Below are 17052 nucleotides of genomic sequence, written 5' to 3'. Positions count from 1 at the left end.
GGAGTGACCGACTGTGATACAGCAGTGACTCACATTTCCACATCCTTATCCAGCTGTATTACACTCAAAAGGAAAATCCCAGTCCCACTGCTGTGCAACTGTGTAAAATAAAATTTTACAGACCCCAGTGGCACCAGAACAAGGTCCAAACTGCAACAACATGGTGAAAATTTTAATAGGGGCTGCAGTCAGCTCCGCTGCTGGCTCTTGGGGAACTGGCGATACAATTCCTAGAAAAAAAAATATACATTAATACATGCACGTATAAAAAACACTCCTTAAAACCAGCATTGCTCACATCAAGGGGTACCCATTGCACAGCATTTGTTTCCTCCTAGTGGACCGGTATGTGATTGCAGTGCTGGCCTCCGGCATTTTAAAGTACCCATTAGGTTAACAGACTTAAATTAAATGTGCAGAAAATACCTGTAACTCACAGCTGTCTTGTCTTCAAGAATGCTGGTTCTAGAAGCACTCGAATATTTGACATTCAGACTATTTTGATGAGTCACACTCAATTACTGAAGAATCAGTACTTTAATTTGTTCACCTTCCTAATGAACACTTACATGTTGAAAAATAACGTACAACAGAAATACAGTTTTACTCTGGGACAGGAATCCTTCGCAGCTTTGATATGACGGATTCGTACCACATTTTCATGTAGGAGTTTCAATGTGATGTAAAAATTGCACATTTGCAGAAGAATTCCTTTATGGTCAAAACTTGGCAAAAAAATCTAACCATGAGATTACTTGAGGAAAGCACTAAAGAACAGAGATTTCAGAAAACACTGGTACAGGCAAGCACTCCGACTGTCGGAACATGATAACCTATTATGGTACTAAGGAAAAAAATAATGAAGTGCTCTCTGTGATGCTCATCAAGGCTGCTGGCAAGCTTCTTTACTCAAATTCAGGTATCTCTTTTCGTTACCACGTTCGAACAGCTCACATAGATGAGTATCAGCAACTTTTAGGTATGGTACAGAAAACTGTACGTACATCAAAATAAAAATTTAACCACTTTGTGTCAACACTCATAAATGTGACACTTCTCCAAAACAAACTCACCAGGATGTAAATCACCAAAGACTCTGCCTCCACATCTTTGCTTCCCAGGAACAAAAACTTCTCATGGAGCTCACTTCCCTGATGCCCAAACTCCAGGAAATAGTTTTATTACTCAGGAGACTCCTTTGAAACTTCACAACTTCCATCTCTCAGAACATTAACGCAGCTCTCAGTGAACTTTTATTCCTTCAAGAGCAGCCAGGCTTTGCTGCTAACAGGAAAAGAAGTCTCAGAAGGAAAACCCAACCCAAACACAGGTTTATGATTCCAGCAGCATTGGCACACAGCACTACTCGGAGCATAACTCTCCCCAGCAAGAAACAGCACAGCCAGGAGATAACACAGACGTTACAGCCTTGAGACTAAGGTGAGCTCAAATGTGTATTTGACAAAAATACAGAAATACCCAGTATGACATTCTAATAATACAGAAATAACTTTGTTTTGGATAAAAGCAATGTATTTGACAATTTAAGGTTAAAACAACTTTCCATACGCATCAGTACTCAGCCAAGTAAAAAACATCAAGTACCCTTATAGTCAAGACAGGAGGAAAAGATGGAAACTAAATGTATTTGACTGCAACTTCTTGCAAGCAGAGGTCTCTCTCAGACAATAGCACTCCGCCTGCAAACCCTCCTTCTCTGTGCCACCTTCTCTACTTTTTGTGCCTTCTGCCAAAGTTCAGACAAGGCAGCTAAGACCTGAGCCTCTGAAAGTCTCACATCAAGAATACACAAAACATTTTCTTCAATCTTAACCAGTCGTATCAACTACACCTTTAAAAAAAAAAAAAAATTAAAAAAAAAAAAAAAGCCTCTACTGCCCCGATCACCTGGAAGAATCCTTAAGGGTCCAGGTTAAAATGTCCACTTGCTGAAAAGGTCTTTCTTCTAGCTCTGAGGTAGTCTCTCTGTCCCAAGACATTGACAGCTCAACGTTACACAGGCTGCGATTACGCTGATGGATTGGGGTTTAATACAAAACTGTCCTCAGCCACCCCACTCTTTGGGTTTTGCTTTGTAGTCATTTGCATGTTAATAAATCAAAGCTATTTAATTTAAGGAAACCAACACGATAGCCATTAATGCAACCATGTCAGATAAGTGCCATATAAAAGGGGGGCAAGACCTCTCCTTGTCTCATCCTTCCTTTCCCCCTCGTTTCCAGCTGTCGCTAAAGTCTTTCCTTGTCCATGTCAGTTCTTTTGGTAAAATTAGCTGAACCACATTAATGGTCAGCCCAGGGAGGCAGGAGTTATTTAAGACACATAGAGCCTAAGGCCACTTAGTAACAAAGGTGTGATGCCTTCCTCCACAGTGGGAAGAGTCCTCTGGAACCAGCCAGAGCAGTGATGAAGCAGACAGTAATGATGAGTGGGGTTCTAGTTTTTATTTTAGCTCCTGGAATAAACGGGCATAGCCTCCCACACACAAATGTCCCCTGGTCTGGGGAAGTCAGCTTCGCTGCTAGAGACTGCAAGTGAAACTAAGGCTTTCTAGAAGCAAAGACAACCCTGCCACCCCCTGTCCATCACTCTTTGAGCACTTGGTATCATTCCACTTGTCTATTAAGAAAGTTCTTGCAGAGACCATCTTCCTAATTCTACTCTAAATACAGGTCTGCAATTCCAGTAGTACCTTCTTGATACCGTACGGTAGTAGGGTCAAGTTTCAACACTGCTGTAAAATCAAAGGTAAAGTTGCCCTTTAGTTCCATCTTGCTATAAAAGCCTCTTATGTTGTCTGTTCAGAGTTAGTAATTTTGAATTTGTTCTTCTACAGAAGCCACACGGAACAGTAGTGTAATAGGCCAAGGGTGACACCTGCAGAAAATGCAGCACAATCAGAGGTTAAGCTGCATTTTGGCACCGTGGTTTCTTTCCTGCCACTGCCTTTTACATAGAAATCTATCCAGATCTTAGACTTTAGAACCTCTCCTGGATTTTAGAATTTACCTTTTGAACACACGTTCTACTGAATAGCCTCAGAGTAGTACACATGTATTTCAAAATAATTTAATACCTATTTTCTGATGAAGTACATTCTGTGTGTCATTTTAGCTTCATACTCCATGAGAGGGTACACACACTTTACAGGACAAAAAATTTAAACCATGACTATTTAGTAAATTATGCATTGTAGTGATTAAAACAAGACAAGCATCAGAGAAAATACACATGCTGAAGCCTGATGTATATGCTACACTGGAAAGTCTTCAGTGACATGACAAAGAATTTGTGGTTTTTCCCCCCAATTACAAGCGAGCAGAGAATTTGTCAGACATTCATTTTGTAGCTTCTACTGTCCCTTTACGCCTCCTTCCTCTTGATGATCAGAGGCCCAACGTTGTCGCCAGTTTCCTCGTTGTGCTTTGTGTGAGAGCCATCACACAGCGGGAACTGAAAAAAGAAAGAATAAACACATCTAAAATACATCCAGAGTCACAATTAAGAACCTAGGTTGAAAGTTCATTAGAACGCCTTCTCATTACATCAGCTGTGACCACAGACCACTTTTGTGCTGGTGTCTCAGGTCTCCATGAGTTTTGCCTGAACACTCGTTTTGGCCATGTGAATACAGAGTGGGCAAGAGGCTTGTTGTGAAAAAGCAGCAACTCAGCTGCACTCTATTTTGTGTTCCTGCCTCAGGCCAGCACGAGGAAAACACAGCCAGAGCTGGCCTTCAACTGTAACCTACCTGGAGTATCTTGCTCTCAACCTTGCCCCACACTCTTGTTTTCCCAGGCAACAGCCAGAGTTGAGTCAAGTTACAGAAGGTAAGCGGGGTAAGGAAGAGAAACAGAAGGAGATCCTTAGCTGATTTTTTTTTTCCCCTGGTTTTCCATAGCACACGATGAGAAAAAGAGCAGTTTCCCTAGCTCATCTCTTATTTAAGAAGACACACGTACGTATTAGTCCTGCCTCTGGACAGGTAGAGTGGCAAATGGCCTTTGCTTCGTCCTGACACAGCGAGCTTATCTCATGGACACACAAGGTCTCTTTGCGCAAGCTAGCTTCCACATGAGGATTTTGACCTGTTAATGGAAATCAACTGCACTTCCAACTGACATGGCTATTTATCAAAGGCTCTTAAAGGTAGCACTGAGGAAGTAATTTGAATAAATGTTTGTTCCATAAAAAAAACCAACCAAACCCTAGAACAGCCTGGTCAGAGCAAGACCCACAGGGACTCCTTTAGCCAGCTGTAACCGCCCAGGTCCCAGACTACTCACAATCACTCTGCTCCTGAGCAGCTCTTTTCACATGCAAGAGCCAAAGGACTTTATGTGAAGCAACAAAAGCGAGGTTAGATCCCATCACTTTTCAAGCAGAAGCTGTGCCTCCTCTGCAGAGGAAACTGGAGATGATCACAGAAATAGCACATCAGTATTTTGTATTCAGTTACTATTTTGTTTGCTTAAAAGTAATGGGAATCAAAGTCAGGCATTACTTGGCTTTTGCCTTTGCAACAGCAATATTCCCTCCCAATACAGTCACAATCAAACAGTCTTTGACGCTCCACTGATCCCAACCATCATGCCTCAGTCATAGCCCTTGAAAAAAAATTAACACCCTATCACCCATGCTTAATTAGAATAGAAGATTTCAAAGCATTGCATGAAAACAATACAATGAAGACAATATACTTGCAAAAAAAAAAAAAAATCCCAGAGCTTTAAAAATAAAGCCACATGCCCTGCAAGGTAGTGTTGGGGGAGAATGAGGTGAGGTGGTTTTTTTTTTGTTTTTCACAGCTACAAAATGTCAAAACCCACACTATAAGTGGCAGGTGACGTTTCTGAATACAGAAATCCTGAATTCAGAGAATACTCATATAAGCTGATTCATGCAGGGACTTTATCATCATGTCAGCCATTTGTGACTCAACAAGTAGCTACTGACAGGCATTTGGAAAAAATCTGAGCAAATAAGAACATATGTTCATGGGACACTGACCAGCTTCCAGCCAGCTGTTGCTGGGCCAGTTGTTTTTCCATGCAACACTACAGTCCACTGGTCTTCACAGAAGCATCAACCCAGCTTCAGTCAGACATTAATATCTCGCACGCCCCTAAGGAGACAAGCCCACAGTCCAGCTACAGCAACATTATCACTTCAAGTTTGCAAGTGACAAAAACAGTGGTATTCATAGGCTTCAGATAGAATCTTTAAGAGATACCAACTCTTGACTGCTCTGAATTCATCCTCTGGGTCAGCTGGTCTCAGAACCAGTGGTTAGGGACACTAGACTCAAGCTTCTCAAAAGAACAGAAAAGAAAACCAAAAAAAACAACACCACTTTTCCAGAGCACCCACTTGGCCACCTTGGAGGCCAGATACTGAATAGATGGATCCTGGGCCTGAGACATGTTCATCATTGATAAAGATAAAGCAGGCTAGCAGTAGCGGCCAAAGCCCAAACCCTGAAGGAATTGTGAAGTGTCATGGACAGCTCAGTTTATTTCCCTTGACAATGAAGAAGTTTAGATTCCCTACCCCTATTCCACCCTTATTTCTTCTGATGTTCTGCAGCAGTATTCCTTGACCTGCAGCCTGAGGACTGGAATACTTCTCTGGAGGTATTCTCCCAACCCAGTTCACACACTTAAAAATGCAGAGGAGTAAGAAAACAACTGTTCTAACTTTAGACTAATTTCAGTTTGGTGTTAAGACAAAACTCTTGCCTCTACACTAGTAAATTTGTACACTCGGTTTTTCCGCAAAACTTGACGAGCAGTGCTATGAAGTGCCTGCAGAGCACAACACTGAATAGGACAGGGCCATTTAAAGAACTGCCTACCACCTACTTCAACAGATAATTACATGCCAAGACAGACTTATTTGAAGATATCATGTGGTTTGCGTGTTGTTTTTTTAAACACACGCACTCCACAAAGACTTTGGCCAGCACAAACAAAAAAAAGCCTTTGAAGTATACTATTTCAGGAAAAAAAGAACCAACTGAAAATAATAATGCCTTTTTTTTTTTTTAAGAGTTACTTCAATACACCCTGGTATTTTCCAACTGTTTTGTTCTTCCCCGTAGGGAGGAACACCATGAAGTCAGCTGTAGTGCCTGCACACCATCAGTGCACACAGAAATATCCTATGGTTCATAACGCTACTGGTTCCATTAACAGCTTCATGCCTGAGATGAGGCTCGATCTGATGAGAAGCACTCACACGATCATACAAGAGGACATTTCTTCTCATCTGTATATGGAATAGAGATCCCCATAGGCCATTTATTTTTTAAACAAAACCACAGTGGACACTAATTGTTTTTAAAATAATTGTAATTCCCTGCACTGGAAGCACACACATTCTACCATTTTTCCATCATATAAACATTTTCTTACAAATTTTAACAGGATCTGAGTTTGAGAACTGTAAGAAACAGATAATGCTAGCTAACTACTTCTACAGATGACAAGCATGTGAGAATGATGAAGAAATGTCTCTGTATTTTATTACTGCTTGGCAATGACTTGACACGAGAAGAAGCACGCACACCATCTTAAAGATCATGCTACCCACCATACAAGGCCAACTGATCGGGGCAAGCAGAAGGCAGCAAAACGGGAAACTGCAGTATTTGAAGCACAACATGCTGATTAAATCACTCATTATCAACCATCAGTGGAAGAAAACAAACGCCTTCAAAATTTTCCACTGCCCTCCTTAATGCCTTTACAAGATCTTTCAGGTCAGAGTTCTAATAATGGACTCATCATAAGGTAGCCCCATCTACTTCCTTTCAGTATGCGATTACAGAGCCCTAACTCAGTAGGACAGTATGTTCCTAAACTGACAACACCCCTTCAATATATGCCAGAACGTACATAAGATTTTTATTTCACACAAAAAAGATAGTATCAGACAATAGCTAGAATACTGCCAAGAGCTGCAACGCAACCCCGAAACCATCTTCCATCTCTGTACTTTCTGCTTCCTACTGTTTTCTAAACAAACACCACAGCTCAAGTTAGAAATCCCCCCCCCCCAAAAAAAAAAAAGAAGCACCGACGGAGGTGCCTACACACTTTCAACCTACGGTAAATCCAAATTCAGGTATTAAAACAAAAGCGCTGATACTTAAGTCCCTCTTCTCCCCCTTTTTCTTTTCTGAAGCTCCTGCCCTTGTGGCAGCTTCCAACACTGGATTCTGGCTCTCAGTTGAGACTTACCACAAAGATTTAGTGGCAATGCTGCTATACACGTGCCTGATACCTCCTGCATGCTGTGCAGCCATCAGCACTGCATGGAAGTGTACACACTTCCCTGGTGTATAATCATACGATACCTAACTTAGTCCAAAGAGCACAGTAGGGCAATGGTGGAGTGGGGAATTTTGGTTTTCAGTCCAGACTCCAGGCAGAGAAAAGACAACATACCCATCTCCATAGAACTACTTCAGAATTAACTCATCATGCTGTCTAATCCGCAATAGTGCTTTTGTGTTAAACCAAATACATCTACAAATGTGTAACTTCCCGAGTTATTTGTGTCCAGTTTTGGGCCCCTTACCACAAAAGACATGGAGGTGCTGGAGCGGGTCCAGAGAAGGGCAACGGAGCTGGTGAGGGGTCTGGAGAACAAGTCTTGTGAGGAGAGGCTGAGGGAGCTGGGGGTGTTCAGCCTGGAGAAAAGGAGGCTGAGGGGAGACCTTCCCGCTCTCTCCAACTCCCTCAAAGGAGGGTGTAGCCGGGGGGGGGTGTCGGTCTCTTCTCCCGAGTCACAGGCGATGGGACAAGAGGAAATGGCCTCAAGTTGTGCCAGGGGAGGTTCAGATTGGATAGCGGGAAAAATGTTGACATGGAAAGGGTTCTGAAGACTTGGAACAGGTTGCCCAGGGAAGTGGTTGAGGCACCATCCCTGGAGGGATTTAAAAGCTGGGTTGACCTAGTGCTTAGAGACATGGTTTAGTGATGGTTTTTATCAGAGTTAGGTTGATGGTTGGACTAGATGATCTGAAAGGTCCCTTCCAACCTGGACAATTCTGTGATTTTCACCTGCAATGTAATGAAGTCAGATCTGACAACAGCAAGAACTGAAAGTTATAACACCTGGAAAACAGTAGTGTGTGGCCCCAGTAGACCAGTGTCTAAGGCTTGAGAAGTCTAGTATTCAGTTCACTGATAGAGAGCAAGCTAGATTTCAAGGCTATTGGCCTCATTTATCTGGCTTTGAAGGTCTGTATTATTTTAGTCTCCACACATTAGCACCTTGACTTTTGAAACAGCTTTTAAATACGTCAGTGGTAAATGGACAGGACTACTCATGCAATCCGCTTTCTCTCATTACAGATCCCAGAACTACAACTACAGATAAATTATACAGACCTCAGCTACATCAAGTGCCATGCATCTCTACCTTAGATTTAAATCTGATCTTGGTGTTATTTAAAGGCTAGGTACCATGCTTACCATGTAATTTTAAGCAACTGAGGCAACCCAACTTCACATGCGAGTAACACGGACCAGTGTCCAGGCTAAACTTTTAATTGCTCAAAAATAGGGGCTTAGAGTATGCCATCATGATTTCACTGGCTTTACTTTAGGACTACCCACGTAAGTATTCTGAGTTGCTAAGGCATAAATACATTAAATCCATCTGTCTAGATTCTTCAAAAGCTTTTAACCACAATGATCTCTTTCTAGAGTACCTCCATCACCACTGGAAACAATTTGTCACTGTGCTCACATGGCAAAAGGTAGCTAGCTATCTACAGTACACAGCAGTGCCATGACAATAAATTCGGGACAAAACAGCGGTACCACTGTAACACCATCTACGCAAGTCAGGCTCTTCCCAAAACAATTCTGCATGCACTCTGTCTACAAGATTTAATGATGGACCCGGACATTGCAAGTGACAATTTGACACCAGCTCTGGTACACAAAGAGACTTCTTAATCAATGTGTTATTAACACCATGCACTAGTAGCAAGGTACTTTCTGACTGACAAAGTAAGCTTCCGACTTCCTCCCGCAGAGGGTGTTTAAGGTCCTCTCAGACTGTGGTTCCTGAGCTCCTACTGCCAACAGGTCAGTAATTTTGAATAAGCATCCATATTAGCACAGCCAGCACACAAAATGGTATCTGTCATTCATGGCTCTGCTCCACACAGCTGCTCTCCTTTCAAGGATCTGCTTCTTCAGAGCTACAGAAACATTTTGTTCACTATTAGCACTGATCTGCAGGCTTCACTGTCAGTGACAGCATAATTATACATAGTTTTAAGGATTAAAATACTGTTACATCTCACTGCAGAATAGTTTAGGTGAAAAGCAGTTAGTTTCCTCTAAATAAAGCAGTTTGAAAATAGTTTTGGTGGAAGATCATAGAATGGTTAGAGTTGGAAGGGACCTTAAACATCATCGAGTTCCAACCCCCCTGCCCTGGGCAGGGACACCTCCCTCTAGACCAGGTTGCTCAAAGCCCCATCCAGCCCAGTCTTGAAAGATGCATGCACACAAACGAAACTGGAACATTTATGCTTCTCTTACCTTCTTAGACCTCCAACAACGACAGTACACAGCCTTATCTCCCAGATCTTCCATATCAAATGCATGGACTACCTTGGGGTTATCCTTCTGGATATGGGGATTCACCACTGCTTTGCAGCATTTGTCTTTAGAGAGAAATTTTTTGTAAGCTAGATACCCAACAGCAGCTGCTCCAGCAGCTAAGGAGACGGCAGCAATCCATTCAACTAGAATAGAAGAAAAAAAAAAAAAAAGAGACCGTAAGTTTTTGACCACAACCTTCTATTAAAACTACTTGTGGCAACACCTTTATGTTCTGACACACCGTTTTGTTCTGCAGTAGTAACACACTAATTTAGAAGAGTATTTTCTTCTGACACTCACCTAGTTAATCTACTCCTTTCTACTGATCAGAGTTCTTCTTCAACCCAATCCCTTCCATGCAAGGGTGACGATTAACCTGGTAGCGTTTGGGGTTTTTTTTAACCTTTTATTTGGGAACCTCTGATAACAGCATCGGTAGTATAGCGTTTCCAAGTTCAGTACCTTAAACCAGCTATAAGTGCACCCTGTAGCAGGAAAAAAACCCCACCTGTTGCCTGTTTCAGTTGCAGGGAAGTCACTGAAGAAGAACATTCAGCACCAACAACCCAAGCAGGATCTCCCCAAGGCAGCTTTTAACAGAATGCATCTCCTAACTAAAAAAAACCAAACTTACAGGTGTTTGCCAATGGGGTAATTACTGAACATACTACCACCAGTAATAAAAGCCATCTTAGATTAAATCCCTACTATGGTGTACAGGAACAAAACAAGGATCCAAAAAGATTATATTTAAGAATAATAGCACGAGTTTATTTGAACTAGATTAGGTCCTGACTCTTTGACAACTTCCATGAAAAAGTCCTCTTGCCAACACCTCTCATCCTCACTTTTCTCCCTCTAGGTACCTCCAAAAGTCTTTGCAGTGTGGCCCAATTTAATTTCCTTTTCTGCAAGGAGTTTTCCTACTTTTTTGTGGCTTTATTGTTTTCTCTCTGCCTCGTGAAAATATGCTGGCCTTCAGCCCGAAGGTTCTGGTTGCAGCAAGAGCCCCGGCCATTTCTCTCAGAGCAGTAGGTGGTTGCTCCTTCTTTGCTTTTTATCCACCCCATCTACTCACACACGTACTCATAACATGTACATACGTAACTCAGCTGACTCTACAGATTAAAAAAAAAAAAAAATCAAACAGGAATTTAAGTTTTAGCATATTTACACAACTTAAGAAAACTAGAAATTCCCAATTGGAGACTGTTCCATCTTGACCTTCCAGGTTTGCGTTGGATTTGAAAGACGCCAAGCCAGATGGCATCTTTGCAGCAATAGACATTACTACATTAAAGGCTAAGAAGAAACAAAAAGCCTTGGTTAGTTCTTGCTATTTTCCAGAGCCAAGTGACTTGATATATTACCACTGTGAGCTTTCAGTAAAAGGATCCAGAAGGTTTTCTGTCCCTGTCCCACAGCCTTTTCTAAATTCCATACCAAGGCCTTTACTCGGCTAAAACGTCACTTTAGCTCATATGCACAATGCTGATCCGTGGGGGTGGATGTAGCAATATGTGCAATCAGACAAACATCTGTATGATGTCTGCAGCCTGGTAAGATCAGGGAAGGCAGGCACTCCTCTAGAGTCTCTTACTAAAGGAGTAAGAGATGCAGAAATCCTTTCGAGTTCATTTTCTTATTAAATGAAGCAGAAGAGACCGACATACACCGAGAGAGACATCCCTTGCAATGGAGTGACAAACCCTCCCTGTAACAACAGGCTGATACCGAGATACAGAAAAGCATCTTTAACATCAAAGAATTGGGGGCATGTTTCCCTGCTCCCAAACTCCTTAACAGCCCCAGAGAGCATATTGTGAATTCAGTGGTTTATATCCATCCAGTCAGTTCTCATCTCTTCATCTGCCCATTACAAACTAGCCAGAGTAATGCATTAATTTTCACAGGGTAAAGAGGAGGTGAAATTAAAGAAGGGATTCTATGAAAATCTGTTTTAACTTAGAAAACAGCCAAAAGCAATTCGAAGAACAGCCACAGCTTAAATCAGAAACAGCAGGTTCTCCCAAGGAAAGCTACCGCAGAGAGTCTGCAGCACCCTTTACCCTTCTCGCTTGAGCACGTTTCCCCAAGCAGAGCAGGTCTGCGGCAGGGAGGAGGTACCAGCCAGCTCAGGGACAAGCTGGGTCTGACAAGTTCAAAGTGATTTCTGATGAAATGTCAAGCGTAGCTACAACAGCAGCAGGCAGAACAGAGGGACTGCCCATACTGGGACCTTCAGGAAAGCAGCAGTTGCAAGGATTGCCCAAGGTGCTGGCTGATGCATTGCCAGCGCATCAAATCTTAACTAACGTTTTTAAATAACTGATGAGGGGAGGGCAATAGAGCGTATCCATTCCCTTAAGAAAACTAAGGGGAAAGAGTGACTTTAATAAAGACCAAGGATGACTCCTGTAACTGAACCACCCTTTAAGGTGCTGCACCTTAAGGAAGCTGGTCTTCTATTGTACCTATCCAGGTCCAGGTCATCTTAACAAACCAGCAGAGGACAAGATTCTGATGACAAAAATATTTCTACCACTCGCAGCGTGAGCAGGAAGGTCTGTACTAAAATTCAGCAGCCTTGCAGCACGTTCAGAAGAGCTGTCCTGCACATCTGCAGCTAACCCACATCCTTCTGACCATCCCTCACGGCCACCTACCAGATAGCCACACACAGCACATCCAGCTCAACAAGCAGAGGTCATTAATTTAAAGTAATTGTCATCTCCTATTTCGGTGACCCTCCACTTCTTCTCCCGAGGACTGGATTCAGCTACAACACACAGAGGCAGATTGTGCACATACAAACAGCTTAACATTTTTTTTTTTTCTTATAATAGATCATAGTGCCTATTTTACTGTATTAGCTTTTTTTCATCACTTCTCTGGAACTTTATCAGTGCGAAAAGTTGTATCAACCAATGATACATGAAATCCAAACATTTAAAGCAGTTTATTCCTTAAATTTCAGCATTGCCTTAATAAACATAATGGAAATTTATGAAGCAATTTGAATTTAACAAAGGGACTCTCTCTCTTCCAATGATATCATCCTGCAAGGTTTCAGAGAGAAAAAGTTTTGTTGTCAGCCGTTGTTTTTGTTTCACAAACAGATTTGAAATAGCTAGAATGCCCCTTTCATCTTTCAAACTAAGTTAACCATAAAACTGCACCTGGAAGGAAAAACATGTTTCAGAAGTTTTTAAATACTGTAAACTCTTTTTCAAGAGGCCTCTGGGTGCCAATTCAACAGTTCGGTGCCAAAATCTTAACGTCACGCACGTATTACTTGAAGAGGCATAACAGAGTGCCACTGATGTGGAATGTCAAGGCTGTTGTTTTGGGGTTTTTTTTCTCTTTAAAATAAAAACACTAAGAGCTACTGTTGAGTGATTATTAAACAAATCTCAATTCTGGAATAATACCAAAACATGGCCTTACAAGTCACCATAGGACAAGACACTACAGGCCCCTGTAACAGAGCTGAAAAATTGTTTCAATGTTGTAAGCACTATACAATGGAAAAGGTTTGGCTAAAACTCCAGAAAAATTAACATACAAAGGAGAGAAGAGAAGGGAATAAAGTTGGAAAGGAGAAAACAGAAGGCCAAAGAATGCAATCCCCAGAGAGCAGGCGGTGCACAGAAGTAAATAAATTATCAGATGATGAGAACAGCAACAAGCCAATGGTGGGAATTTATCATCTTCTATATTCTTAGGACAAATCCTAATGGACATGGGATTTGGATCACAATGTTTCTCTTCCCTTCTCTCCCTAAACGGCTAAAAAATTGGTCTGGATGTTTCCATATCTAGGCTACAAAGACACTTTGAGGATCTATCAGAAAGCTCAGATTTTATCTGCAAGAAGAACACACATTTACCATCTGCACTGACAAGCGCATGAAAAAACTGAGATGGTCTTGGCTCCACCAGGAGTACACAGTCCTCATTAGGAAACATATCAATTTACTTTCCAGGCACTGACAACAACATGGGGGATAGCTACACCCCTACAACATTAGTCCAAGACAGTCCAAAGAGACAATTTTCAAGTCACCTCTGCTGCTTAAGAAAATGCTCATGATATTTTTAAGTCAGCTACAGAGCAATAACTAGAGACATGAAAATCCGTATTTTTTTGTCTTCAGACGTGCTTATAACTTTGAAGCATCTTTCTCCCCCTTTGGTTGCCAATGAAGAGGCTATTATTGTCCAAGAGTTGTTTATGACAGGTCCACGACGAAAGGCCACCCTTCTGCAAGCCACGCTTGGAGAAACACGTGACACGCTCAGTGAGGAGTCATCCAGGATAACTGCCTGCACAGAAAATGCCTAATAGTAAAAGCCAACCAGTCAGGCAGATGAAGTCACTTCTGCCACTTCACAGCATCCACAAGAAACGGGATTGTGACTGACAGGTTTGACTTAACTGAAACCATAAGGTAAAGAGGCCACCTGAGGGAGAAAGATTGTTGGATCTGGCCGATAAGCAGCAAAAGACAAGTCACTGCGATAAGATCTATGGTCAGTGCAGGGTCACACCTGCAAACAACCACACTGCTTAGAACAAAAAAAAAAAAAAAAAAAGCAGCACTATTTGTGCTATTCAATACCTTCCAAAGGGTAACCTTTGAGCATATATGCACACTAATGTGCACAGAAGCAATTAACTCTCCAATTACTACCAGGAATTAAATCCTGCAAAAGTAGGGGAAATTTCTAGTGTCTAGTTTTCAGAAGGGAATAAGGCATTATTATGATTTCCAAAATTCATCAGCCTGAAATGCACAGAGCTGAAGATAGAGCTGGGACCTGCCACTCACTGACCAAGTTTAATCTTGACAGAAATCACATTAATCCTATGCCACCTCCTCCTAAACAAAGCACCCTCCAGACTGCTCTGATAGGCTGTTCCCCTGTTTTCCTGCAATAGGGAGGATATTTTCTGTTTGACTAGGAGCATGCTCTTCTCCCTCCCCCACAAACTAAGTTTTCTTCTCAATTTCTAGGGTATAGCAATTGTTCTAATTCTTGCAAGCTTATAAACGACAGTAAGCTGCCCTTGGGAGTCCAACCTGGCTGCAAGCTATTATTGAGTCATCCAGAGGACTTTGGTTTGATTATTTTAATAAGCACAGCCTTCCACCACACTAACCCATTTTAGACCATAGCAATGCCTTCACCAACATCCTCTGTACCAGAAGTGTATGCAACAAATACCTATTTGGATGGAGTCCCCTGACTTAAGGGCATAAATCACGAACAGCTTTGTGACTGGAAACCACAGCCAGGCAGGTAAAGCTTTTTTTTTTTTTTTTTTAGAGGACATCAGATAATTAATCTCTCCACTCTGCCCTCCATCCATCCCATCCTGCCTGGGTGCCCAACAGCATTTAAAACACACAACGCTATTTCAGACCCGGTTCAGGCCGATCGTTACACAGCACAAGAATCACCCTTATCCCTACTCTAAGGCATCAGGATTCAAGGACAAGTTAGAAATCCCAGAAATTTACATGTTTTCGTGAAATTCACGCCCGGCGGCTTCACATACAACACAAAGGCAAAGCCTGACAACCAGGCGGCAGAGCGAAGGCCCAAAATAAACCAGCAGTATTTTAATAAAACCACACCGAAACGGGCCGTCCCCCCGCCACCGGTAGAACCCGGCGGGTGGCCGGGGCCGTCTCACAGGGCCGAAGCGCACCTGAGGGCCTAGCGCGGAGCTCGGCGCTCTCACAGAGGGTTGGGCCGGGAGAAGGAAGGAGGTCCCTGGAGCGGGGAGAGGGGGGTCCCTGGAGCGGAGAGAGGGGGGTCCCTCGCCCTCCCCAGCCGGCTACCGGGAGTGATTTTACTTACGCTCGTCTCCAACCCGCCGCCTCCAGGCCGACCCCAGGGGGTCACCCGCCTCTCCGCCGCCATTTTGTCCCTGGGGGTCCGGCGGGGCGGGACCGCGCCCCCTCCTCTACCTACCTGCCCCCCCGCCCGCCCTCCTCCCCCCCCATCCTTCCCGCGCACCGGCACGCGGGGCGCACGCGACCACCCCCGCCCCGCGCCTACCCCGCACGGAGGAGTTCTGCCCCAGCCCCATGGCTCCCGCCGCGCAGAGGGCACGCGCAGCTCCGCGCATGCGCCGTCGCCTGACCGCCCGCCCGCCCACTCCTCCACCCGCAAGATGGCGGCCGGGCCCGCCCTTCAGAGGCCCAGCAGACCTGGAGCGAGTCTAGCGCTTTAAAGGAACGGTTTATGGGGAAAGTGTAGTAATAGGACGAGGGGTAACGGTTTTAAACCGAAAGAGGGGAGATTTAGATTAGATCTCAGGAAGAAATTCTTTATTGTGAGGGTGGTGAGACCCTGGCCCAGGTTGCCCAGAGAAGCTGTGGCTGCCCCATCCCTGGAGGGGTTCAAGGCCAGGCTGGATGGGGCTTTGAGCAACCTGGTCTGGTGGGAGGTGTCCCTGCCCAGGGCAGGGGGGTTGGAACTCCATGATCTTTAAGGTCCCTTCCGAGCTAAACCATTCCATGATTCTATGGTTCTGTGACTGGATAAGTGACTCAGAACATGGTGTTGTATGAGCCCTCTCCTCTGTGTTTGTGGAGAGTGAAATAAAGGGCCTTGTGATTATTAGTGAATCTTGCTAAAGTAGTTAATAATTTGCTTGTCTGTTGTAAGCTGTTGTGTGACTGTCAAGATTCTAACGTTGCCGTGTGATTGTTAGACAATGGAGTAACTAGTCTTGCTTATCATAAGAAGAACCGGAAAAGAAAGATAAAGGGAGCTCAGACAAGAGGACTGGAGAAAACCGGCTCGAAGCAAGGCCGGCTACCAAGTCAGCAAGAAAAGGGAGCGAAACAACCCAGGGTTCATCTAGGGGACAACTGATGAGGAGGAAGATACGACCACCAGATGAAGTAAACGGCCGCCAGAGCGACTGTGGTTCCTGAAAACGGTCAATAAATGGCAGCAAAGATCGTGCAGAAACCTCCTGAACGTGTAATTAGTTCTAAGAAAGGCTGACTTACGTTAATCACGTCGCAGAAAAATTATGATTATGCAAGGCTTCTGTAAATATAAGCCTGTTGAAGTCGTGGCTGAGCGGGAGCAGCTCGAGGAAAAATCCCGGTGCGACCCCAGCGCTGCAATAACGAATACGGCTTGATGGTCACCTTGGCTATTGAGTCCAGCTTCTTAGTTTCAAGAGGAAAACTCAAAGAGTGGTATTCCCCAAGCCACAACTGCCTTCAACCTCCCAGACTCGGCTGTTGGGGTGAGAATTACGGGTCTTTACTTAAAAACAAGCTACTCTGCAGTTCCACGGGGTTTGTTTCCTCACCTCCGTGTCCTGGCGTTGCCCACACGCCTTTTGTTCTCTTGGACACAAACAGTGTGTAAACAG

The 17052-nt window shown here is 43.6% G+C and overlaps 1 protein-coding gene across 1 annotated transcript; it reads right to left on the bottom strand.

Moving 5' to 3' along the window:
- Positions 1–520: 520 nt before the first annotated feature.
- CISD1 (CDGSH iron sulfur domain 1) lies at positions 521–15796 on the bottom strand. The gene is made up of 3 exons (XM_074154599.1): positions 15717–15796; positions 9585–9790; positions 521–3474 (listed from the first exon to the last, which is right to left on the bottom strand). The coding sequence occupies exons 1-3, from the start codon at positions 15784–15786 to the stop codon at positions 3385–3387; spliced, it is 366 nt and encodes a 121-aa protein (XP_074010700.1). The 5' UTR covers positions 15787–15796; the 3' UTR covers positions 521–3384.
- Positions 15797–17052: the final 1256 nt, after the last annotated feature.

Source organism: Numenius arquata, chromosome 10, assembly GCF_964106895.1.
Source record: "Numenius arquata chromosome 10, bNumArq3.hap1.1, whole genome shotgun sequence".
NCBI lineage: Eukaryota > Metazoa > Chordata > Aves > Charadriiformes > Scolopacidae > Numenius > Numenius arquata.
This window is presented reverse-complemented; position numbering and strand designations above follow the sequence as displayed.